Source organism: Dreissena polymorpha, chromosome 8 (assembly GCF_020536995.1).
Source record: "Dreissena polymorpha isolate Duluth1 chromosome 8, UMN_Dpol_1.0, whole genome shotgun sequence".
NCBI classification, from domain to species: domain Eukaryota; kingdom Metazoa; phylum Mollusca; class Bivalvia; order Myida; family Dreissenidae; genus Dreissena; species Dreissena polymorpha.
The window spans coordinates 1836111-1862053 of NC_068362.1; the positions used below are offsets into that span (position 1 = coordinate 1836111).

The window sequence follows — 25943 nt, forward strand, 5'->3', positions numbered from 1 at the left end:
GGACGACACTTTCGGCCGAAACTTGATTTTCGGTAAGAAGGGACTTCCTTCAAACTAAAAATACCATTAAAGCGGAAAGTCTCGTCCCTGATTAGCCTGTGCAGTCTGCACAGGCTAATCAGGGACGAGACTTTCCGCACATGAATTAAGCCCAGTTTTCTCAGAACAAGACACATATAATTCACTGTTCTATATATGAGACCTTGCTCTCTATATATTAAACATTATATTCTCTATATATTGGACCTTGTTCTTTATAAATTAGACCTTGTTCTTTTTATACTTTATTCATTTAACACGATGTCCTCTTACTTGACCTTCCTCTGTAATACAATATATCCTCTATATATTTTGGTAATGTGTCATTAAAAATGAATGAAATAATAATAAGTGCTGTACCGCTGTTTATCGAAGGTTTTCACATGGTTTTTAGTTTAGATGTGTAAGAATTGTACCACAAGGGTGACAGTCTGCGTGGTTTAATTATAAGTGTCTGAAAGACTTTGTCATCCATCATATTTGACATTTAACCATGTTCAACTTTTATTTTGGCTTTTTTCAGTTGCTTTTGAATGCTTTATTAAATCGAAATTTAATCATTACTTCTGCTATAATGTAAGTTTGTTTTCACTTTCTGGAGGTTTATAAGAAAAACATTCATTTTGTGTCTCAAGTGTACATGTACAACATTTAATAACCAACTTCAGGCTAACATTGAAGATTATTGGAGAAACATTTTGATTAAAATTGACATTAATTTGAGAAGAGGAAATGTATTTTTGTAATAATGTTATGGTAAAGTCAAATATACTTCCCACACATTATCATTTACATGCTTATATTTTTCATCTGAAGACAAAATATGGAGACATACCCATATAATAAAAGTAGTTCACCCCCAGAGTGAAGAAACCACCTTTTTCTCTTGGAGATTACACCCTTCTGTGTACTTCTTTCCAGAAAATTAGTGCCTTTGTTTATTTTTTAAAAGCTATCACCTGTCCATTAAACATGATAAAAATTTCATACACTTGGGACAATGCGATATTTGTCTTGCAAAAAAAACGTTCACAAGGTTTTGGCATCAAATTTTCAGTACATCTAGTGATAAGCATTAATGGTTTGAAGAAAATGATGTAAAACCTTGAAAATTCTATCTTATGAAAAATTTAAAATAACTTTCTTGCAAAATGTACACTTGGGACAGGGGCAAATTCTGACCACATTTAGTATTCAGCTGTTCAAAATTTACATGAACAAATAATTGTGTAAATACCTGTACAAATGTGTTGAAAAAACATGTGACAGGTTAAAAGGACACTTTTTGCCTATAAATATTGAAGCACTTTATGATGCCACCTCTTAATATACGTGAAGAGAGTTGAAAATTGTGGCACAAAATTGACAAGAACATCATTGCTTTGAACACTTGCTACAAGAGATATCAACCTAAGTAAGAAGCATTGTTTTATTTTTCTTAAAGCAAATGCATTTTTATATTTATTAAATGATGGTAATACCTAATATTTCTGAAAGTTTTATTGAAGTATACAATTGAACATTGCCTTTTACATAAAATGTCACGCAAAACCAGTACACTTGGGGCAATTTTAAGGATATTTTTCAATATATTTTGTTAATGAAGCAAGTTATTGAGAAGAATTTTCACATTTAAGTTAATCACATGGCAACACTTCTGTGAGATACAAAAAGAACTCAAACATGCTTAATAGTAAGAAAATAAATGCATGTTTTATTTAGGCTTCATTATTTTTTAAATCACCCATAGGATATGATGCGGCATTTGTCTTTACGGAATATAAGAAAAATCAATCATTTTTACCCGGAAGTTGGCGCTGTAATAAATTTGCTATTCTGTGTGTTCTTTTACCAAGCTTGATTAGGAATTTTTGAAAACGCGCCATGGAGATTTTCTTTCACCATTAAAAATAATAGTTCACGGATTCAAACCATAATTCCTGATTAATATGTTGCTACAGTGGATTCCTGTTCTTTGCATACCATGTCAGCAAAAATTATGCTAATAACAGGAATATGCTATTAACAGGAACACACATTTTAGCATAAATATAGCAACTGGGGGCATACAATAAGTCAAATCTGTTAATAATTGATCGTCAAAGTGAAATTTAAATTCAACATTGTATATGATTGATATTTAAGATAACTATTTAACAAATGGAATTGTATTCTAAGGTATTTGCATTTGCATTTGAGCATATTTTTGCAGATTTAAAGCATATTTTCTTGGCATTCTGAGAATGTTCTATGCTATAAAGACTTTAAGTGAATTCTGAATATTGGGGTTAAAAATTATGCTATTAATAGAAGAAAAATACATTAAAATTTAAGAATTAATCTGTGCTTTGACATTCTATATGCTAATAACAGAAATATGCTATTATCAGGTATGCTAATAAGTGAATCCAGAAATTATCCTTCAGTCTGACAGAATTTCGTAGCCTGTCAGACCAAACATCTGACAGAATATTTTACATTTTGCGGTGTCTGACTTGGCTTCTCACTTTTGAGTCCATAATGCTAAATGTTTTAGATTCAACACTAGTTTCCTCAACCTCACGACACGAGAGCTCCTGTGATGCAAATATACTTAAGTGGTATAAAGAGATATTTTTTTCCCTGCAAATTGCGTTTAGTTTCTCACTTTTGGTTAAAAACAAACCTGTTACCCTCCGATTGACTGTCAATTTAAACAGCAAACTCCAATACATATTCCTGTTTGTATTCTTGTATGAAAATGTCCACAACATATGGGCGTAGTAATATGGGGACTGAATATTCAAATACATGTAGGTCAAGAAGTACAGTAAATGACATGACAAAATGCTGTTAGGACATATCATCATCCTAAATTCTAAACCAGGTATACATGACATTATTCTTAAGAGGGGCATTTCAGAATAAAGATAAAAAGATACAAACGATTCGCAATGGAAAAATTATTTCCTACAAATATTTTTTATCGAAATTATTTCCGTCAAGACATGTTGTACAATGGTTAAAATAAGTGTGTAATACAATGCCTAAACTCTTTCTGCAAAGTTTGGGAAGTCTGCTTTAGGGACATTTAAATGGAAGGACAGATGAAAGGTAACTCATTATAGTGCCACCAATGTAATTATTATGCAATTTTTTCGCAGTCCAGAGCTGAAAATAACATCCCAGAACTTAATTATGCACTGCCAAGTTATTCAATAAATAGTAAATTGTAAACATTTCAATTATGAAAAATTAAACAACTTGTAATTCAGACACAACTCACTTTTTACCTGTTGATAGCTTTGAACAAGCTAATTGGCCTCGGTGAAAAATAATTTACATTGAAATTGAGAAAAGTCCTCGAGAACTCAGTGCCCCAGATAATTATTTGGGAAATAGGGTTTTCAACCATTGATTTTGAAAAAAAGGGTGATTCCATTCTTCATATAGAGTGAAATGGGTAATAAAAATGCATACCTTAAAATAATTGCTGATTTACTTCCGTTGACGCTGCACACTTGTATTGATTCAATAGAACTGTAAACTATCATCATAAATTTTAATAAACTGATGTTTCGTAATATCTTTAATCCTTGAAACTGTCCATGATATAAACTTTAAAAAATGTCGACAATTTCTAACCAATGACATGCCTTTTTATTCTTTTGACAGGTTTGTTAAGTCACAGACTTTCCATCATGTTTTTTGGATGTCAACTCAACTGCTGTATACACAGTTTCTAACAAAATCGATAACACATATTGGCTCTTGCTTTCTTGATTCGAAAAAGTTTGCGATCGGCTGATATTTTGGCGCAACAATCTTGGACGTCTTTCAACCTCTCTAAGCTATTTTTATTTCGCATCGTAATAGAAACTGAAAGTACAGACGCTTTACAAATACATGCACTATGGGAGACGAATTAGGTCAGTTCGAAAACGCATAGCGTTTGAATAACTATGACCATTTGCTGAGCTTGCTGAATGTAAGCGTCACCGCGTTACGATAATAATTCCAAAGAGAAAATACCTAAAATGAGCAAAGCATTTTTAATCGAAGTTTTGTATCGTTAATTTGACGAATTTGCGTAAAAGTCAAATTGGTTGCGTTTTCAATACTCATGATATTGTATTTCTTTGCATTTTTATACATTTTAATAGGGTGAAAGACGCAGATACGCAGCTTATCTGGGGCACTGAGAACTGGTTAACAGACATGATATTTTGGATAATTGTAAAAGTTAGCACAGCAGATATACATGTATGGGGAAAACGAGAAACGTAAACAATGTTAACCAGAAAGGCACAATCACAGGCAATCGGCACCTGTGTCGGAAGCAATTATTAAGAATCATTAAGAAAGTAAATCGATAGAAACAGAGAACCTACACTTGCGCACCCATTGAGCAATTCTTATCAGTCATCGTCGTGATTTTCGCAAAAGTTTTAACATTTTAGACATTTATGATCGATTTTCTTATTAAGCGAATGGCAACAATTTTTTGATCGACTAGTTCGCAGCCAAAATATAAAGCACTTACCTCGTGTCAATGTTAAACTTTTAACCGGTCGTCACATAAACTTGCAGAAGATGTGAAAAAGGCACCATCATGGCGGCAGCCATTTTTTCCAAACAAACCAGTTTCGCACCAAATGGCAAATAAAACAAGAGTTCTGATTGGCTAATGCCATAATCTAAAAATAAATGCTGGTCGAGCAGGATTTTTCTGCTCGAGCAGAAAAAATGCTGGTCGAGCAGTAAATTTGCTGCTCGAGCAGCATTTTGCTGGTCGAGCAGCATTTAAATGCTGGTCGAGCAGCATTTTTTTCTGCTCGAGCAGAAGTTAAAGTTTCGACCCCTTTGGTATCCCATAGATGAAAACGTCGTTCATTAAGCTCCATATTAAAGTCGAGTCGTATTAATAAAACATACTGAGTGAGTTATACACTAGATAAATTTGGAAATGTAACGTAGTTAAGGATTGGCGCAATACATTGTGTCATCCCATTGGGGGGGGGGGGGGGGGTAAAATAGATACACGTAATGCGGATATTTATGAATGAAGTGTTAAAGATGTCATCGTCAGCTAGTTGTAGAATCATTGATATGGATTAGCAATTTTACGCCACTAATTTACGAGGTAAGAAATACAGTATCATGTTTATCAAGTTATTGCTGGTTTTTTATTTTAAAATATATTCGAAGTTATCAATTGATTTACACTTAGGGTATTTAAACATGGATACGAATCGGGATGGTTATCCCATATCAACGATAATACATGTGTATTTAATAACCTGCCGTAAACAAGCAATCGACAGCAAACTCTTTTATCTGTCCACCTGATCCGTCTACCCGTCCCAATAATAACATCAACAACAACGACGGCAAGCGTCGTTCCGTCCGTGCGTGCGTGTGTGCGTTTGAGCGTGCTTCCGTCCGTAACACTTTGGGGCCGTCCATAAAATATGCTACGCTTTTTTGACCATTTGACCACTGTCACAAAATCTTGGACCCCCCCTAAAGTACGTCACAAACTCACACTTTCGAACATATTTTTTTATTAATACATATTTCAAATTTAATCTAAAACACAATTCACCATTAAACCGTATTAAAATTTCACTTAAAAGAACTTTCACAGTATTACAATGACTTTAATACTATAATAGTTAATTGTCAACAGTTGTCACAGTTTTTCATTGAATAACATGTTTAATTAAAAAATATTCTCTTTTTTAAATAAATGTGTGACATCACACATGGCCTGACCCCCCTCCTCCCCCATGTCTCAAACTGTCACACTTTCCTACACCCCCTCCCCCCACCTTGAGCGTGACATACTTTATGGACGGCCCCTTTTGTGTGCGCGACTACTCCTACATTTTGCGTGTGATTTTCGTTAAATTTGTACAGATATAATCTTCAAGTGCTATAGCGCATATTATCGAGCTTGAGCTATTAATACATTTTTAAAGAAATATCGTTTGAAAATAATTACACACAACATCTTTTGAGCGCAATTTCTTATAATGGTGTTGTTATCCATCTTTCGCATGATATGTTCGCCAAACGTTTACAGAAAAAATCTCTTAACATTTTAAAGCGCATATCGTCACGGTTTCGACACTGAGTTACTTTTCAGGACGTATTGCTTTTTTGTTTCTTGTTTTAAATTGCACATTAAGGTTCTGTACGCCAGTCTTCCTAGATTGTGTATGCCGTGTCCGCGTTTTTTTTATACCTCATACAGCAATCGTGATAATGGAAATAATCGTGATTATTATTATTTTTATTATTAATTTTAGGATGATGATTATGATGATGATGATGATGATGATGGTGGTGGTGATGGTGATGATTATTATTATTGTTGTTGTTATTATTATTATTATTATTATTATTATTATTATTATTATTATTATTATTATATTTTAGATGGAATAATCATGGCATTATTTTCAGTAATGGAGCATCACTTCGATGGATTGCAAATACGTCAACGCGGACATGTTTTCATTTGGCGAGGAGGACAAACGAGTGTTCAGAATCGATTCAATACTCAAAGAAGAAGGTGCATATGCATATGTATTGCGACATTGCCTTGCAAACCAACTAGGCGGCCAGGCGCTGACACTAGTCCTCAGTCAGCCATCAATCAGTGCAAAAATAAGCAGCGCACAGAAACGCAAAGTTATCAATAAAATGCAATATGATTTACTTTATCCGAGTGGGGGCCCAGTTGACATCAGCACCTTTGACGTTACATTACTGGCGTTTTTGTTGAGTGAATTACGCCCAACGATGAACAGCGCAAGTAAGGTTTGGATTAATCCAGATCCTGGTGATTTTTCCGAAGAAGCGGATGTCACTAGGTTGAGAATGTTTCGAAACAAATTTGTTCACGAAGGGTCTTCCAAACTTTCAGAAAAAGAATTTAGCGCCTTGTATGTAGAGTTACGTGATGTTATCAGTCGTTTGGCCCAAAGTAGACTTTTTCGCCATGGTTGATCGTCTTGGTTATACGCCCACCACTTAAAGCTACGGAAAACGACCTCTCGAAAATCAGCGTTCCTTTACCAATTCGAATCAAAACAAAAACAAAAGTTCGTCGAAATTGGCCAAACTGGTTATGTCTTTCATCGAAGTCTAGATTTCGTGAACATTCCTTTGTCGTGTTGGCCTGTCATTCCGATCGAAGCCCTTTAAGATGTCAAATAACAGGAATGGTCTGTAATAAAAATGGACAACTCATCATCACCGATTGTGTTCATAATTCCGTGCAAGTCTTTGATGCTGACGGCACGATTCTGGATGAATATGAATGTCCGCAGCCCTCCGGTGTGTGCCTGGTTTTCTCGGATTTGGTAGCTGTTAGCCGAAGGATTGGCTCGTGCGTAGAACTGTTAAGATACGATCACTTACGACAAAGGTTTGACTGTGCTGAACGTATACAATTGAAATGCGACCTTAAACATTATGATATAAAATGTGACGATAGCTACATTTACATACTGTGCGAAAATGGAGCGCTCCATTACATTAATAAAATTAGAAAACCCGAATGTGGTTTAATCCGGCCAAGTGGCATAACTGAGAAAGTGAATAGCTTCGACTTGTGTAAACATTTCTTTTATTTGTCCACAAATGAGGTCATCTACTGTATAGATCATGTAGGCTCTCGTATCTGGACCTACTCTCCGTCACGTAGCTCTGGAGAAACACGACAGAGGTGGTCTTTTGAAGGTCTTACCGTCACCAACAATTGCCTGTACGTAGCGCAGTGGGCTATGAACTCTATTCTTAAGATGTCGCTTCGAGGTGATTTCCTGGCGGAAGAAGAGGTACCCACCGTAGCATGTCCCTTTAAGTTGACTTTCGCCGGACGTAGACTCTTGATATCCCAGTATTCCTCCGATCTAGAACGCGAAGCTTGCGGGACCATTGTTCAGCTCAAACGTTGAAGGTTCTAAACTCACAGATAATTTGGACCTGTAGAACCTTAAAGGCATACATGGTTGTAACAGATAACTGTATCGAAATATTGATCGATCTATTATTGTAAATACTCATTGCTCTTTTGTTTTAAATGAGTTTGTCATAATGACCGACTGTGCCTCGTGTTAATTACACTGTTTGAGTGAGTATGCGTTTAATCATATTTGAAAAATATAAACGCAAGCATGTGGAATCTTTGGACTTGTGTTGTATTTGTATTATACATTTTGACACAGCTCATTATTCATAGTGAAATATATTTAATAAAGGAACTTTCAAAATAGACTCCAGAATACAATTTGCCAAAGTGTTTTAAAACCTGTAATAGTATAATGCAACGCAAGGTGTACGTTTACAAATTTCAAGTTGGGTGAGCGGTTTATAAGATTTGAATTTACAGGTATGGTTATTAACCTGATATCACCCGAAAACTTCTTGGTTTAAAACTATATTGATACACGTGCGTATTGTTTAAACGGTTATCAATTGCTATAAAGAAAATCCCATGACGACGGCTATAAAGTATTGAACACAAATAATAGAACTGCTTCTACATTAAGTTGGATTTAATAAATTTATATTTTTTGAAACTTATGAGTTATAGTTCGTTCATTAAATATCTATATAAAGTTAAAGTAACCAGTTGCAAGCGACAATGACAAGAGTGATGTATTTAGTACGAAAATAACGAAAAATAGATAGACAGCTCACATGTGTTTACTTCCTTGTATATTTGTTTGTAAGTAATTTCACATGCGGTTATTCGATAGTTTCACCGACAACCTCCATGAGCAGAATTACATTTGTATTGCGCAATACCAAGCAGAACTAGTAGACGTTTCGAAATATTTAATCAGAAATAAATTGAATCTTAATTAACCCTAATTTTATATAGAAATAAGTTTATGATAATTTCAAAACAAATATTTCTTTTAGTTTTATTTAATGGTTAACCACTTTTTCTCTGTATTACTTATTGTGATTGATAATTCTGTCTTATTACTTATTGTGAGTGATATTTCTGTCTTATTACTTATTGTGATTACATTGTGATTATACAGTCATATACATATATCTATCTTCTGTCGCAATGTAAATATACATAGTTAATTATATAAATATTACATAATTTGTAGAGATTAAGGTAAAGTCTAGAATAATGACCACCGACTGTTCGTGACTCAAGTTATATTTCTTTTCTGTATTTTGATTATTTAGAATGTAAAAAATATAATGCTATGTATCATATATTTGACTGACTCTGTTACAAATTTCCTCATGTTTGTCACATATTCAGTGCAAATTTGTAGTACATGCACATATGTTAATTTTACGTTGATAATAGCTTGACAGCAATGTACTTGTATTGTATTTAGCTTGTGGTGTAAAGCGAAATGCGTTTTTACACACGTTTGTTATACATTATGCAATTACTAATGTGATATCAATTAATAAAATCCACTGATTTTATGTCAATCTTATATTTGAAACCTTATTTATAATAAAAGTGGGTCTCATATATCAAAAACCAATGCAATAGTCAACAGTAATTTGAATGCTATCCCATTTTCAATATATCCGAATACTAGTACCGTTTACCAAACATCGTTAATCGTGCGTGTGTGATCTCATTTGAATTTTTTTTTTTGCGATAAAGTAATTTAATACCATAAAACTAAAATAACACCCGATTATTGGAAACTTTTAGCACTTAAACTGGAAATAGGAGTTACCATGGCAACCAAACACAATAAATTACATAATTAGAAAAACAAGAACTTATGTCATCTAAAATATGTTTGAAGAAAAAAAAACCATAACATCATGCGTTATTTTCTGAATTAAAATTGTAAAAAAGTTATGGACTTGGCAGTGCAAACAAATTAATTAGCGCGTTTCAAACAACGAATAAAAATGTTTTCTATGTAATCCGTTTAATGTTATATTTAATAAAAAAGTTATGGACTTGGTAGTGCAAACAAATTAAATAGCGCGTTTCAAACAACCAATCATCGAAACGCTAATTTAATTGTCAATAATAAACAACACAAAGGTGCCAATCAAAGGCGCTTAAGTGTAACCAATATTTTCCACCTTTAGGCTTTACGCTAAATACTATATATAAAGATGTTGTGTAAAATTTAATGCAGAAATCACAATTACTAGCTATGTTCTTTGATCCTGGAAATTAAATTCTGACCTACCGGGAATTGTAATTCTAAAAGACAGCGCCCTTACAATACTTTGGGGGAAGGGGTCCGCAGTCCTTATATATATATATAGAAGGGGGAATGTTTCGTAAATGGGGGAATTTTTCAGAGTAAACTTACTTTAAACTTACTTTACAGCAAAAAAATGCAAGAACAGGAACTCTATCAAAGCAGTTTACTATTCTAAACACCGTTTCTTGAAATAATTTAAAATAAAAGATCCATGCTCCTACTTAAAATTGTTATATCATAAAAATTGAAAATGTACAGCGCCGAGCAGACCGCTGGGTCAAACAGAACCATTCCCCATATGACAGTGTGTCACCTCCATGCAACAGGATCTTGGTTGGCAGACCATACAAGATAGACGAAATAACACTACATTAATAGTGTTTTTCAAAATTGTTCAAGGTATAGTGGCTGTATCCCTACAATCATATATCGAGCGACCCACCAGATTCACTCGTCACATGCATCCCCTCTCCTACAGACAGATCAATACTACTGCAAATTATTATAAGTTTTAATTTTTTCCAAGTGCTATTGTGATGTGGAACAACCTCCCAACCACTACAGTTTTACATCCTGATCTTAAAGGGTTTAAGAAGTCTCTGCCTCCCCCCTCTGCCCCTTGAACTCTGGGAGACATGTTTTATCAGTTTTTAACCTTAAATCACTTCACCTTTTAATAAATCTAACATACTTTTAACATTCTCACTTTTTCACTTTTAACACTTTTACCTGCACTGACTGCGCACCTGTCGATAATACCCGAAAGACAGTATATAAAAATAGATAGATAAAGGCCATATCAACGGAGTCAGGGAGTGCCTCTGCGATCTGGGAACTCGACATGGCATCTTCACTAGCATCGTGCCTAGTAGTACTAGTTGAACAAAATACATCTGCATCTGACTGGGCAAGGGACTGTTGCTTGAACAGAGGATCATTTGTTTTACATTTGGCGAATGTTTTACTGTTGATTTTTTTATGATAAGACTTGCTGTTATGAGGCATGATGTTGTTTTGACCTTCACTTTCCGGCCGTTCTTGATCGTCTAGGTGTTTTTTTCTGATGATTTATTGAGCGTCTAATTGATTAATGTTACATACCACCAATTCCATTAGAAAGAAATAAGCGTAGAGAGCGTAGATAGTTCAGTGCGCAAAAAACGGCCAATTTTCAACTATAAATCAGCGATTTTTTAAATGTATTAATTTCATTTTCTGAGGGGTGAAAATCAGTTTTTTGGGGAAAAAATATACTTTTTCAGGTGGGGTATTGAAATTCGGCGGAAGATTTGATAGATTGAGGGCCCTGGAAGATATTACACTTTTTGTATCAATGTATGCTGACGATATGGTATTAGTTTCAAAATCAATTTTCAAGAAAGCCTTAAATCAATGCTCATAGACATAGAACGATCATGTTGTACTAACTGGGGATTAATGATAAATGTCTGTAAAACAAAAGCGATGGTATGTGAAAACGGCAGACATACCCTGTCGTAATTTGGCGTGACGTCGCATGACGTCGCTGCGCGAACTGTAACGTCATTATAGACGTCACTACTATTGTTGTTATTATTGTTGCTTTAACGTACAAATAAATAGGTCGAACCTGGATTGAATTACGTTTCTTTCAAGTACATTTGCAATAACTATACGATCGCCGACATTGGTGCCGTGAGATAAAAGAATACGAGAATGATTTTGCAAAAACTACAAACGCTCCGAGATGGCAATAAACGGGTTATTCAGCGATATTTGGACACTCTGGCAGACGCCTATACGCTATCGCTCATGGAATTTATTGCCACACTCGACGCTCTGGAGAAGAAAATCACGCAAGTTTCGTTGCTCAACGAGGACATATTGTCAGAATTGGATACACAAGGCATTGAAGAGGAAATATTAGCCACTGACGCGTACATGTTGGAAATCGACATCAAACTTCGCACGGTACGAAGTGAGAAAGAGGGCGGCCTCCAATCTTCAAGTGTCGTTACAATGCCGCGATCCAAACTTTCGGTTCACACACCAAGCGCCCACTCCGCGGAACCCATCAGTGACAAACATGCACAACTAAACCTACAGAACAACAGCCAAACGCTTAGTGATATTTCGTATGTTTCCAACGCTTCACAGTACCACCGACTTCCGAAACTCTCTCTGCCTACATTTAAAGGTGATATTTTACAATCGCAAACATTTTGGGACTCGTTTGAAACAACTGTGCATTTAAATACAAATCTATCGGACATTCAGAAGTTTAGCTACCTGAAATCTCTGTTGGAATGCGACGCGTCTAGAACTATTGATGGTTTCGCTTTGACAAACGCTAATTACAAACGGGCTATTGAACTGCTGAAAGAACGATATGGACAGCAACACAAAATCACCCACGCAATTATGCAGGCACTGCTTCAATTACCGGCTCCTCTCTACAACCTGCAGAGTGTTCGAAGTTTTTATGACAAAATGGAGACACACATCCGGAACTTGGAATCCATCGGCCAACAGCAGGACACGTATGGCGATCTACTTGTTCCGGTTATATTAGAGAAGCTACCGGCAGACATTAAGCGAAACCTGGCCCGAGAACGAGGAGATACTAACTGGAAGCTGTGTGACCTCCGCCGCGCTATCTACAGAGAGCTCGACATCATGGAAGCCGGAAGTGCATCGTATCCGGAAGTCGCCCAGTTCATGAAAACTGCGTCACTCTACGCAGGGACGAACCACGCTAAGAAGGCTAAATTCGACAAGAGCGAATCCTTGAATGTGAAGAAACAAACATTTTCTTGTCCATTCTGTCACGAGAAACACAAACCCACAGAATGTTCGAAATATTGCAGCCCTTCCGAGCGAATAAGCGTATTCGAAAAGGACAAGCTGTGTTACAATTGTCTAGGTAAGCATCAAGTTTCACTTTGCAGATCGCGTGGTCGTTGTCAGCAGTGTCACCGGAAACACCACACGAGTATCTGCAACGCCAGCAGCGATGACAAAACTAGACATAAAAGCACACCGGAAACATCGTCTTTGAGACCGGAAGCTACTGTTTTCCACTCTTCTATGAAATACCCACACTCTGGTGTTTTTCTAAAGACGGCAATTGCTACTGTAGGTATCAAGGAGACGGCCGTCGATGCAGCTATCCTCTTCGACGAGGGCTCCCAGAAGTCTTTCATTACGCAGCAGCTGGCAGACCAACTACAACTTCCGGTTGATGGTATTGAAATGTTGAACATTGCGTCATTCGGTGGAATCACAACGAGAGTCTAACACGTAGATCGCAGTACAATTTACGTGAAAACAGACGACAACGGAATGATCCCATTGAGCGTCCTGGTTGTTCCAACAATAGCGAAACCCATTGACACAAGCCTCGTGTCAGTTGCAGCAACATTTCCCTATCTCCGACGGTTGAAATTAGCCCAACAAGTCTCAGTCGATTCAATGCTAGACATTGCCGTTCTTATTGGCGCAGACCACTACTGGGACTTGGTTGAAGACACTGTTATTCGCGGGAACGGTCCTACAGCTGTGAAGTCAAAGCTAGGCTACCTACTGTCGGGTCCTGTTCATACGGGGACTACATCAAAAACCACAGGCAAGAGTCACATGATGAACGTGATCGCAACCCGCCCGCCAAACGCCTCAATACTTGAGCGATTTTGGAAACTTGAAAGCATGGGTGTCACGTCAGATGGTCAGGACCAGAAAGAGCTGGACTACATACAAGAGTACCAAGACAAGTGCATTGCATTTCGTGACGGACGTTATGAAGTCAAATTACCATGGAAACAAGACCACGCACCATTACCCACGAACTTTGAAATTGCCCTAAAGCGGACAATGGGCACTATTCATAGACTCCGTCGTGAACCAGAAATGCTTCAACAGTATCATGAAGTTATCAAGGAACAGGAAAGACGTGGTTTTATAGAGAAAGTTTGTGTCGATAAGGAGTCACCGTCTCAAACAGTCCACTACATTCCACACCATCCAGTACGGAAAGACTCATCTACAACCCCTGTTCGTGTAGTCTATGACTGTAGCTGCCGAAAGTCTGCAAGTCACCCTAGTCTAAATGATTGCTTGGAGTCAACCCCGCCTCAACTGAATGACTTGACAACGCTGCTTGTACGATTTCGAATGCACAAGTATGCCGTTACTACAGATATAGAAAAGGCATTTCTGCACGTCGGCCTCCACGAAAATGACCGAGACATGACCAGATTTCTTTGGTTCGAAGATCCTTACGATACACAGGATAAAGTCGTAGTGTATCGCTTCAAAGCTGTGTTGTTCGGCGCGACCTGTTCACCTTTCATTTTGAACGCCACACTTTTAAAGCACCCACGACAGAACAAAGACTGTAACGCTGTAAACGTGATTGAGCGTGATCTTAACGTCGATAACGTCATTTCGAGTTTTGAGTCTGAAACGGAAGTGTTGAAGTATTTTCATGAATCTAGAACGTTGATGTCAAAAGCTGGCATGAACCTTAGATCGTGGTCGTCAAACAGCGAAGCACTTCAGAAAGTAGCTTTACGGGAAAACGTCCTAGATGAAGAAGACGTCACCAAGGTTCTCGGTCTACGGTGGAAGACGGAAAGTGATACAATGCAGTTTGTCATAAGGAACATTCCAGAAGTACTTGAGGTCACACAAAGAATGATATTGAAGTTTTCGTCTCAGATCTACGATCCTCTTGGCCTACTCAGTCCTGTTACAGTGAGGGCTAAGATTATGCTGCAAGATATTTGGAAAGGCAACTATGATTGGGATACGCCTCTGCCATCTGCTATTCAAACATCGTGGTCCAACATTCCTGCTGATCTCAACACAGCAACGGAGATGACAGTCAAACGCCAGTTCCTATCCAGCACGGATGATGGCAAAGAAACGAAGTCACCAAAAGAGCTTCATGTGTTCGTTGACGCTAGCATGAAGTCATATGGTGCGGCAACATACGTATAAAATGGGACAGGTACATGCCTAGTGATGGCGAAAAACCGGGTTGCACCGCTGAAATCGTTGACATTACCACAATTGGAACTAATGGCTGCCTTAGTAGGGGCAAGGTTAGCTGCACATATTCAGCAGGCAATTATGGCGGACAAGATAACGTACTAGTCTGATAGCCAAATTGTTCTTCAATGGTTATCAAAAACAAAGGTGCTGAAACGATTTGTCGCAAATCGAGTGTGTGAAATTAAACAACTGACTAAATTTTATGAATGGAGATATTGCCCTACACAACAGGTTGTGGCAAGAAGGTCCTCGATGGCTTAATGACAGAGGTCGTTGGCCGACATGGATTCCCAGCAATTCGCATGTTAACACAGTAATGAACGAGCCTATGCCAACGCAACAAAGAAGTGAAATCTTGAACTCAAATATTTTGAATGTGATTGACATAACGAGATACAGTTTATACAAAAAGTTACTTCGTGTGACAGCATTTGTACTGAAGTTCGTAGCAAGATGTAGACGAGAACTTGAACAGAACGCATGCAGTGGTTTGTCAGTACAGAATGTATACAAGGCTGAAACCCTATTGATTAAGCATTGTCAAGAAATGGAGTTTCGAAATGAAATTACTAGCTTACATTCCGGACAAAGTAAATTACCACTAGTAAAACAACTCAGTTTATTTCTGGATGATCGTGGGATTCTTCGATGTCGAGGGAGAATACACAATGCGCCAGTTGACGAAGACGCCAAATTTCCGTTCCTGTTGCCTAAATAGCACGTGCTCACTCGACTCATAATCCAGGAAACACACGCCCGCCATCTTCATTCAAGAGTGAATGCTACAGTAACCCAATTTACGACAGAAGTTCTGGGTTCCCGCGATCCGTCAATGCGTACAAGCCACCCTTCGCCAGTGCGTCACATGCCGCCGCGTTTCCGGGAGACCATATGTGGCCCCAGACCCACCCCCATTACCGAAGGCAAGAGTTCAAGATTCTGCGCCATTTACAGTAACAGAAGTGGATTTCACTGGCGCTCTTCACATTTAACAGACTACCGGAAGTGACATGAAGGCCTACATATGTCTGTTTACATGTGCTGCAACGAGGGCTGTTCACCTAGAAGTTGTTACCAGTCTGTCAACAGAATCATTTCTTCAAGCGTTTAGAAGATTTACAAGTCGGAAGTCTTTGCCTAAAATTATGATTTCTGACAACGCCACAACATTCATCGCAGCTTCTAGAGAGTATATGAATCTAAGATATTCAACCTCAGTTCAAGACACACTGAGCAACCTAGGAGTCGAATGGCAATTCATTCCCCAGAGAGCCCCTTGGTACGGTGGGTGGTGGGAGCGTCTTATTGGACTTACTAAGACAACCCTAAAGAAGATACTCGGACGTGCCTACATCAACCTCGAGTTATTACAGACGATCATTACGGAAATCGAGGCTGTCATTAATGATCGTCCTTTGTCACACACGTCTTCCGCAATCGATGATCCGGTTCCTTTGACGCCTGCACATCTACTTTACGGTCGTCGCATTACGTCACTTTCGCATGGTGAGACTTCTTGCGTCACTGATGGACTATGGACACCAGCGAGCCATGACACTATACACGCTATGGCTAAGAAGAGAGCGCACATCATCCAGCAGTTCTGGGGTCGCTGGAAGAAAGAGTACCTGACAGCCCTTCGTGAGCGACATCGTGTATCCGGAACCAACGCCCAGACGATTCGGGTCGGTGATGTCGTCCAGATACATGACGAGACATCGAGATGTGATTGGAAAATAGCTGTAGTGACTGACGTGCTGCACGTGTGCGCACAAGCAATGGTCTGTCCACAAATAGACCTATAACAAAACTATATCCACTCGAAGTGAGCGAGTTGACAAACAATACTCAGTGAAAATAGTGTAATACGATAGACATTGAATAGTGTGTTGTAATTTCTAATCAACATTGACATGTATTATAAAATAGTGTTTATGTTATGTTAATATTATGTTCGTATTCACTTTGCTTTCTTTGCGCGGCCCCGAGAATGTCGTTATTTGACGTGACGTCGCATGACGTCGCTGCGCGAACTGTAACGTCATTATAGACGTCACTACTATTGTTGTTATTATTGTTGCTTTAACGTACAAATAAATAGGTCGAACCTGGATTGAATTACGTTTCTTTCAAGTACATTTGCAATAACTATACGATCGCCGACATACCCATCTAGATATTTCAATTTACAGCACTCCAATCGAAGTTGTTCACTCATTCAAATACCTAGGAATGTATCTTTTCAAAAATGGAAACTTTCTAAAAACTCCAAGACTCTTTGGACAACACGCTGTATTTTCTCTTCATAAATTATCGTAAATATAATACATGTATCATAAAATATTGGCATAAAATACTCTTGAAACGACAATAGCATTATTTGGATAGTTAATCGAGTTTACAACATGTTGAAGAAAGACGACTTAAAATAAGACCTAAATTAAAATCTTATGCATTGTTTAAATATTCATTTGAAATGAAAACATATCTTAATGTTATCAAAAAGAAACATTTAAAGAGCAACCTAGCAAGATTCAGAGCTTCATCGCACCAACTAGCAATTTAATATAATATTATACAGTTTAGTTATGATATTCTGGTCTTATTTGCTGCATATAAAAATTTAGATATGCTATATAATATATTTTTTTCATTGGATGTCATCAGTAATTCAAATTTAGTAAGGGATGGCCAGTGGCAGAAATATTGCTAAAATAATTTATTTCTGACAGAGCGATATCTAGGGCAAACTAAAATAAAGTGATACTCAGACTCTACAGCTTGCCTGTTACATGATTTACATATGTAGATAATCGTCTTGTGGAATATTTTTGTACTGAACTGTTTCAATTGCTATCTCATGCTCCTGATAAATTAATTTTGTTCTACCCATTAATCAATGTATGTGAATGAAATGCTATACTATTGTAAAATGATTTAAGCAATACATGTTTAAACTTAAAATATATATTTCTATTGTGACGAATCCTCAACCATTTTTCAACAGTAAATTAAGTGGGACGAAACTGCAATGTGACGAAACCTCCATCATAAACGGGTCTGCCATCATAAACCCCTTTTTTACTAATCTTGATTCTATGAAATAGATTTACTTTAAACTTCGGAAAACGGATAGAGTAGTTTTTTATCACTGCAATCAAAGCAAACAACATAAATGCGTAAATTTGTCAAACTGAGTTGATTTCAAAAGAGAATCTTACGTTTAGATGCCGCCATTTTCTGTTCATGCTTCGGACATTTTCCGGTATCGTTCGGTACTTCTCGTTTATTTCTGCTTATTCTTCTTTAACGACAGTGTCCGAGGTGATCAGAATGCTTCTGATGGTGTACATCACGCGTGAAATTTGGTTAAAACATGGGTAAGAGAGGTTGAGATGATAATGTGGGGACAAATGTCCCCACTAGCTCAATCTTTGTGAAACTGGCGGATGAATCGTTAGCTTTCGAAATATGAACCGTTGATGTCGGGACATGAAATTTGTCCCAACTTAACAACCTTGTCCCCAGATCGTGGGTGAAATGATCACTAAATGTCCCGACTTTTACGGTTCAGGCATATCGCTCTCGCTCTCGCTCTCTCTCTCTCTCTCTCTCTCTCTCTCTCTCTCTCTCTCTCTCTCTCTCTCTCTCTCTCTCTCTCTCTCTCTCTCTCTCTCTCTCTCTTTCTCTCTTTCTCTCTCTCTCTCTCTCTCTTGCTATTTTTACATATATACACAAAAGAGAGCTGCCAGATATCTAAAATGTCAGATCTGCTTAAGTACAAAAACAAAATGGCGTCCCTTTGAGCTGCTGCCTTACACCGTCAGCTCATATGGTTGTACATTAAAGGGAAGAAATATGGTGAAATATAGCGCCAAAAGCTGCTGCTTTAAACCGTCAGCCTTTAGCGTTTACTGTAATAAGTAAGATAAATACTAGGAGTTGCTGTCTTAAACCGTCAACTCGCATATGAGCTTGTAAAATGAGGAAAACAAAACGAGAGCTGCTGCCTTAACCCGTCAGCTTCCAGTTTTTGATATGGTTGCCTTTTGTCCAGGGAGTTGCCATTCAAGCTCAATATAGGAACTATATGGGCAGAGACTGGGGTCGTATATATTTAAGGTATGCTTGTGATTTTCATCGAACCAGTTGCTGAATTTGGGATGGATACATGTGGTTGCTGTGTGCGTGAGTTGCGCCCCGAATACGAAAAGAGTGAGCTGTAACAAATTTGGGATCCAGGTTTGATGCAACTACACATCTGTGTAACAGTGCTCGGAAGAATGTAGTTGGAATGGCCTCGCCGTTTGCGAAACGGAAAAGTGGACCAGGGTATTGTGGGGCTATATGTAGATAACGCAATACCGCCCAAATAGGGCACAACTGTTTGCATGCCTGACGAGATAGTGGGATTGTGGCACAGCGGCCTTGTGAATGCTTGTAGGTATTGACCAAGACTGATACTCCAGAACCTATTGAACCGTTGTATTTAAAGGACAAGTTCTGTCTTTGAATAACATTCATGAAACCCACAGAGGAAGTTGCTAATTCCCCTAATCTAAACAACCCATAGAAGGCAAACAAATACATAGTTCGCATGAGAACTTGGGTGTACTTGTCTGCAACCAAGAAACGAAGATTGGACAATAGCAACTGAAGATGGTCTGGTGAGAAAGGATGACGCCTATCAAACTGTTTGTGGCGACGGATGCTGTGCAGCAATTTCTTGATGACAAATGAATCTGAGGGGTTTGGAAAGCCATTAAGTTTGTGATCATAGGTAATGGCTGAAATATACGAAGTAATCGTGGATGCCTTTAACTGTCGTGCATTACATACTGCAATAAACTGAGCTAGTTGTTCTGTAGTATTGGGCCAGAGCGGTTGTTGAGGATAGTAAGTTGAATGAATTTTTTTGTAATGCTGCAATGCATTTTGGTAACTTGACCTAGTGGATGGGGCAAGAGACGAGTCCAAAAGATTGTAAACCTGCAAGCTCAGTTGAGCAGTAAAAGATGATCCGGAATTGTAGTTGGGACCTTGTCCATTTGTGGGGCTGAAGCTTGAAATTTCTCGATCTGTGAACGAGAGAGTAGGTCAGGTAATATGTTACGTTTACCAGGAATATGCCCAGCATTGAGTAGAATGTTACATTTCATGCTTGCCAAAACTAGGCGACGTACGAGGTGCATAATGTTAGGTATTTTGCAGATCTGGTGGTTTATTATACTTATTGTACTACAGCAGCTTATCTGTGTGAAGAATAATACACTTTTCTTGTAATTCGTGGCCCCAGATCTCAATTGCCAAAACAATTGGGAATAGTTCTTCAAACGTGATATCAAAAGGTAACCAATCATCTGACCATGTACCAGAAAACCAATGCTGTTTAAATACTGCACAAAAACCAATTGAGCCAGATGCATCTGTATGAAGGTGTAGTGTGTCGACGGTTAACCCACGGCGCTTATGAAGAAGGTTCTGTAAAAAGCTGCCATGTATGCAGATCTTTTCGGCTTTCTTTGTTCAAAGTTATATGGTGGTTAGGATTTGTGAGCTTTTTGGTAAGGTCTGTAAGGCGGCGTAGAAAACTGCGACCTGGTGTTACCACCTGGCAGCAACAATTTAGTAGACCTAGGAGGGATTGTAATTCTTTAAGCTTGACCTTCCTGGGCTTAGAGGTTTTCTTGAGAAGTTCCCGAAGTTTTCAGAGTTTGTCCTGCGGAAGACGTGCTTCCATTTTAAGTGAGTCTAATTCTAAACCCATGAAAGTATTAATAGGTGTGGCATATTCGGTTTTTTCAGACTTAATGGGAACTCCAATGAGGTTGCAAAAATCCTGGAACTTTTGTAAATGTGTTTGAGAAATTGGTGAGTCAGCAGAACCTTAGAATAGAAAATCATCAAGAATATGTACCATGTGTCTAATATCCAGAAATGTTTTTGATGCATAGTGGAGAGCAATGCTGAACCGTTCAAAAATAGCAAAAAAACACAACAAGATGATGATGCTCCCATAGGGAGACATTTATCAAAATAAAATTTTCCTTGAAATTTGAAACCTTACAGGCGGTAATCTGATGGTTGAATAGGGATTAGACGAAACACTGAATCGGTTTTGGTAAACAGTGTACCGGGGCTCATGTTTAAAAGAAGGTCTACTGCATCATCAAATGATGAATATACTACGGTGGAAAGGGTGGGGTCAACGAAGTCATTGGTAGAATCACCTTTAGGGTAACTAAGGTGATGAATTAAGCGGTATTGCCCCGGTGATTTTTTTGGGGACTAAACCTATTGGGCTTACATGCAGGTTACCGAATGGTGGAAAATCAAAAGGGCCTTCTATACGTCTAGCTGAAAGCTCGGTTTGTATTTTTTGAGAGACCAGTTGAGTGAAATTAGCACACGATTTTAAAGTTGGTGAAGTGCAAGCTTTTCGGGGTCCTAAAACTAAAAATCCTAATTTAAAACCCGTCATGAAACCTTTCACAATGTTACTTGACCATATATATCCTGAAAGAAATGGGATACGCTGGTTGACTTTTACCAAATTATAATTGCTTGGATGGCTTTGGACCGGAACTGGAAGGGTTTTTCTTGCCACAGAGGGACTTGCTCCTTTCTGGAGAATGAGCAGCTGAAGGCAGTGTGGGGTCCCCGGCAGAAACCACAGACATGGGGGTGGGGGCAGCTGATGCGTAGACAGTGGGTTTGTTTGTTAACATTCCAACAGGTATTATCCAGGAAACGTTTTTGACGGTTTTTTGACTGCTTTGAGTGGCGGGTCTTGAGGAACGAAAGGACTGAGTATTTGTGCTTTGTGTGCTGGCCATCAGCCAGAATTCAGTGTGTATTCTGTCCCAAGGCAAAGGAACAGAAGCTCGTAACAAACGAAATTGACTGTCATAATATTAAAAAGCCGGCCCTGGACGACGAGTAGCCAGATCCCGGACTATATCCATATATTTAAGGAGTTGTTGTGTTTCCCCAGGATACTTGTATGACCTTACGGATATGTAGCGAATGAACGCAGACGTCCAAACCTCAATTGAAGTGATTTTTGTAGAGCGTGAAGATGGTTGAATTGAAATATTTGCATGTTTGTCGAATTGTAGAGTGAAATCAGAAGGTTGAGAGGCAGCCTTGACTGGAAGGAGAGATGAAAGATCTATGTATTTTCCTTTCCAAATGTCCTTGCAAATGACTGTTTAATATGCGAAATAATTGGAGTGCTGACTGGATCTGCATATTGCTTACCAGTATCCGGTAGAAGGCCCATCATGTGTGTGTTGAGAATGTCCTGCTGGTGGGTCAACATCATCTTCTAAAGAAGATTCGTCTGAGAAGTTTAATCATACCTGTAGCTGGGGTTTTTGGATAGGCAAAACAACTTCATTGGGAGGCACTGGAACAGGATTAACCGCACCATCCTGGATGCCCTGGACTGTGTTACTGTTGTGAGCATTGGATGGACCAGTACATGTCCCCTTTTCTTGTGATGGAACTGCCGGGGTATTGGTTTAGGAGGGCCGGTGGGTGTGGAGCGTGATTTCTTGGTCAGTTGTTCACAGCAACTGCATGCTGTTGTTGTTGCCGATCTTTTATTTTTCTTCAGGCCTCATCTGAAAATCAATTGACATGTAATTATAAAATTAGATATTCAAATGAATTCTTTAAATAATGCTTGTCCAAGTGATGATTGCTGGATTTGTTGTGTATAATGCCATACAACCATGGTTATGATTAAACTTTCAAAAAAGGGGATTAAAATATTGTTCGTGTCTGAACTAGACAATTGAATATCCCCATTAAAGGACAACTGAATATCCCCATTTAGTTTAAATAATAAAATCGACAAAAGAAGCGCTGGACTGATAGTCCCGTAATTAAATGGCTAAATGCTGACAAATAATTCATGAGGAAATATAATATTGGTTAGCGTGAGGCTAGTAACTAAATCACGCATAAATATATGGCATAAGGCTGGCAAGTAAGTCGTGCCTAGATAAAATAAAAAATAATAAGCCTCAGGCTGGTTGCTAAATCACACACAATTATAGAGCAAGTTGCTGACAACTGAATCATGTATGGATAAAATAACACAATGTACAAAGCATGAGGTCGGTAACAAAATCACACTAAAATAGAAAGCATGAGGCTGGTAAATAAACAAAAATACTGGTAGTTTATAAATAATAATAAGCGTGAGGCTGGTAACTAAATCACGCATACATATAAGGCATGAGGCTGGTTACTAAATCATGCCTTTATTTAATAAATACTAATGAGCGTGAAGCTGGTAACTAAATCACGCATAAATATATGGCATGAGGCTGGTAACTAAATCATGCCTTTATTTAATAAATAATAATAAGCGTGAAGCTGGTAACTAAATCACGCATAAATATAAGGCATGAGGCTGGAAACTAAATCATGCCTTTGGGAATATAAAATAATAAGCGTGTGGCTGGTAACTAAATCACGCATAATTAAAATCTAGTGCATGAGGCTGGTAAATAAATCATGCCTAGATTAAATAATAATGAGGCTGGTAACTAAATCACGCAGAAATATAATACAAAATATAATACAAAGCATGCCTTGATAAAATAATAATAAGCATGAGGCCAGTGAAATAAAGCAAGCAAAAGTAAACAAATAGTTTGTCAATCAAAAATCAGGCCTCTATAAAATAGTATGACCGGCTAGTAAATTACTAGCGTGTATGTGGCATGATGCTGCCAACGAAGTCATTTATTAAAATATAATAAACCTGAGCCTGATGACTCAAACCCGTAGGGAGCTAGCTTAAGCTCGACAAACATTGAATAGGAATACATATTTGTAAGCTATGAGCTCAGCTGCGGAGGATGCGTTTCGTGGCGGCGACAACTGCTGCTCTGATGTTTCTATACAGCTGGTGTTGTCTCCGGCTGGATAGGTGGCATCCATCTTTTGCAAAGTTTCTTTCTTTGAATGAAATTGACCAAAACCCTTTTAAACGCCACAGGCAAGCTCGGCTGTCTGACACCGATTTCATACGTTGAGAAAGTAGGAAATTTAGACTGTCCATCCTGTTATTGAACCACATTGTGTCAACTGGGTATTGTGAAGAGACTTGGGTGCGCTGCGATGTAAACATTGCAACACAATTACATAACGTACATTCAATTCAAATAAAAGTGTTCTCACCAGGTCTTTAATTTTATTTCCCACAGAGATTATTGAACACGACGAGTCATAAATGTCGTAAGTGCCAATAATCAGCACAACAATTTCCGGTTCGAAGTCAGAAATAACGGTTAAACGATCGTGTAGTGTGTCGACGCGAGCACCGGAGAATCCAGACTATTGAACTTACGGGTGTCTCTGAAGATTTAAGTCAAAACGTCGAGTGGTGTCATGCCGGATGAAATCCTTAAGGTGCCTCACAAACGAATGACCAAACAGCTGTACTTTTAGAGCGCTGGGCGCAGCCATGTTTGATCACGCGATGACGTCACGAAATTGCGCATGGGATTATTGTTTCCCAGAAAACAATGTGCATGAATTATGATCTTAAAATCCACCGTAGAGCAAGGTCGCCGCCGATAAAATGAAACGAATTACTAATAACTAAAGAAGGCTTAGCATGAAAGCATTATGCTTCACCTTGTAATATAATCAAGAGTAATAGCAAATACTGTTTTTGGAGCGAAAGCTTGGCGGTGTAACTGCACACGCCGAAATATTACTGAAAAGAATTTGGAAGCATCCTGATTGGATTAACATATCACATGACTTTGAATTATACAATGATTGGCTGATGCCTAATCGTGTACGGTTACACTGCACTGATTTAGCATGTTAACAAAGGTATTGAAGATAACTTCTACTAAACAAGAACAATTATCACAATGACATAAACAACTTTATGTCTGCATAATAAAGTTATATATTGTCTGCGTTTTGCCATATGCGTTTTAATGACACCCATTTTCGAACTCATCCGAGATATCAATAAAGCCAGTGTTTTGACCAAGTTTCATGATGATTGGGCAAAAAATGTGACTTCTTGACCGTTCACAAGCCTTTTTTATTATATAAATGTAAGGAAAACTGCCCCGCCCCCCCCTGCAGGGTTCATACAGATTTTCTGCAATGAAACTCAAGCACTTTTTAAGCACTTTTCAAGGGAAAAAAATCCAAATTCAAGCAATTTTTTAGTCGGACCTACTGAAAACTGTATATTATTCTGTGGCCAATAATGACAATATTTTCGCTAAATTGGTCTCTTCTTGCCTTACATTCTATGTGAATTTCAACAGTCTGCACTACCCTGCTACAGTAACAACTGTTTAATCAAAAGTAAAATATTTCATTATGATAAAGTAATTGACCAAGGCATTACACATACCAAAAAAAAACCTGTTACATTTGTGTATTTGTATTGAATATCATTATGTATTCTAAATGTTCATAAGTTAACAGATATTCCAGTGATATAATATAGCTGCTACTAAATGTTAAAGACAATCATGCATCTGCTACAAATTTTGAACTCAACCAACATACTATTAAGACCAACATTTTGACAAAGTTACATAAAGATTGGGCATAAAAGGTGACTTCTACAGTGTTTACAAGGTTTTTCTTTTTTTGACCTAGTGACCTAGTTTTTGACCCAGT

At 38.0% G+C, this 25943-nt stretch overlaps 2 protein-coding genes across 2 annotated transcripts; both read left to right on the plus strand.

Annotated features, from left to right (window-relative positions):
* Positions 1–12032: 12032 nt before the first annotated feature.
* On the plus strand, positions 12033–13517 carry LOC127842104 (uncharacterized). Its single transcript, XM_052371427.1, has 2 exons — positions 12033–13143; positions 13360–13517. The coding sequence occupies exons 1-2, from the start codon at positions 12033–12035 to the stop codon at positions 13515–13517; spliced, it is 1269 nt and encodes a 422-aa protein (XP_052227387.1).
* A 174-nt stretch (positions 13518–13691) lies between these two features.
* Positions 13692–15218, plus strand: LOC127842105 (uncharacterized). Its single transcript, XM_052371428.1, has one exon. The coding sequence runs from the start codon at positions 13692–13694 to the stop codon at positions 15216–15218; it is 1527 nt and encodes a 508-aa protein (XP_052227388.1).
* Positions 15219–25943: the final 10725 nt, after the last annotated feature.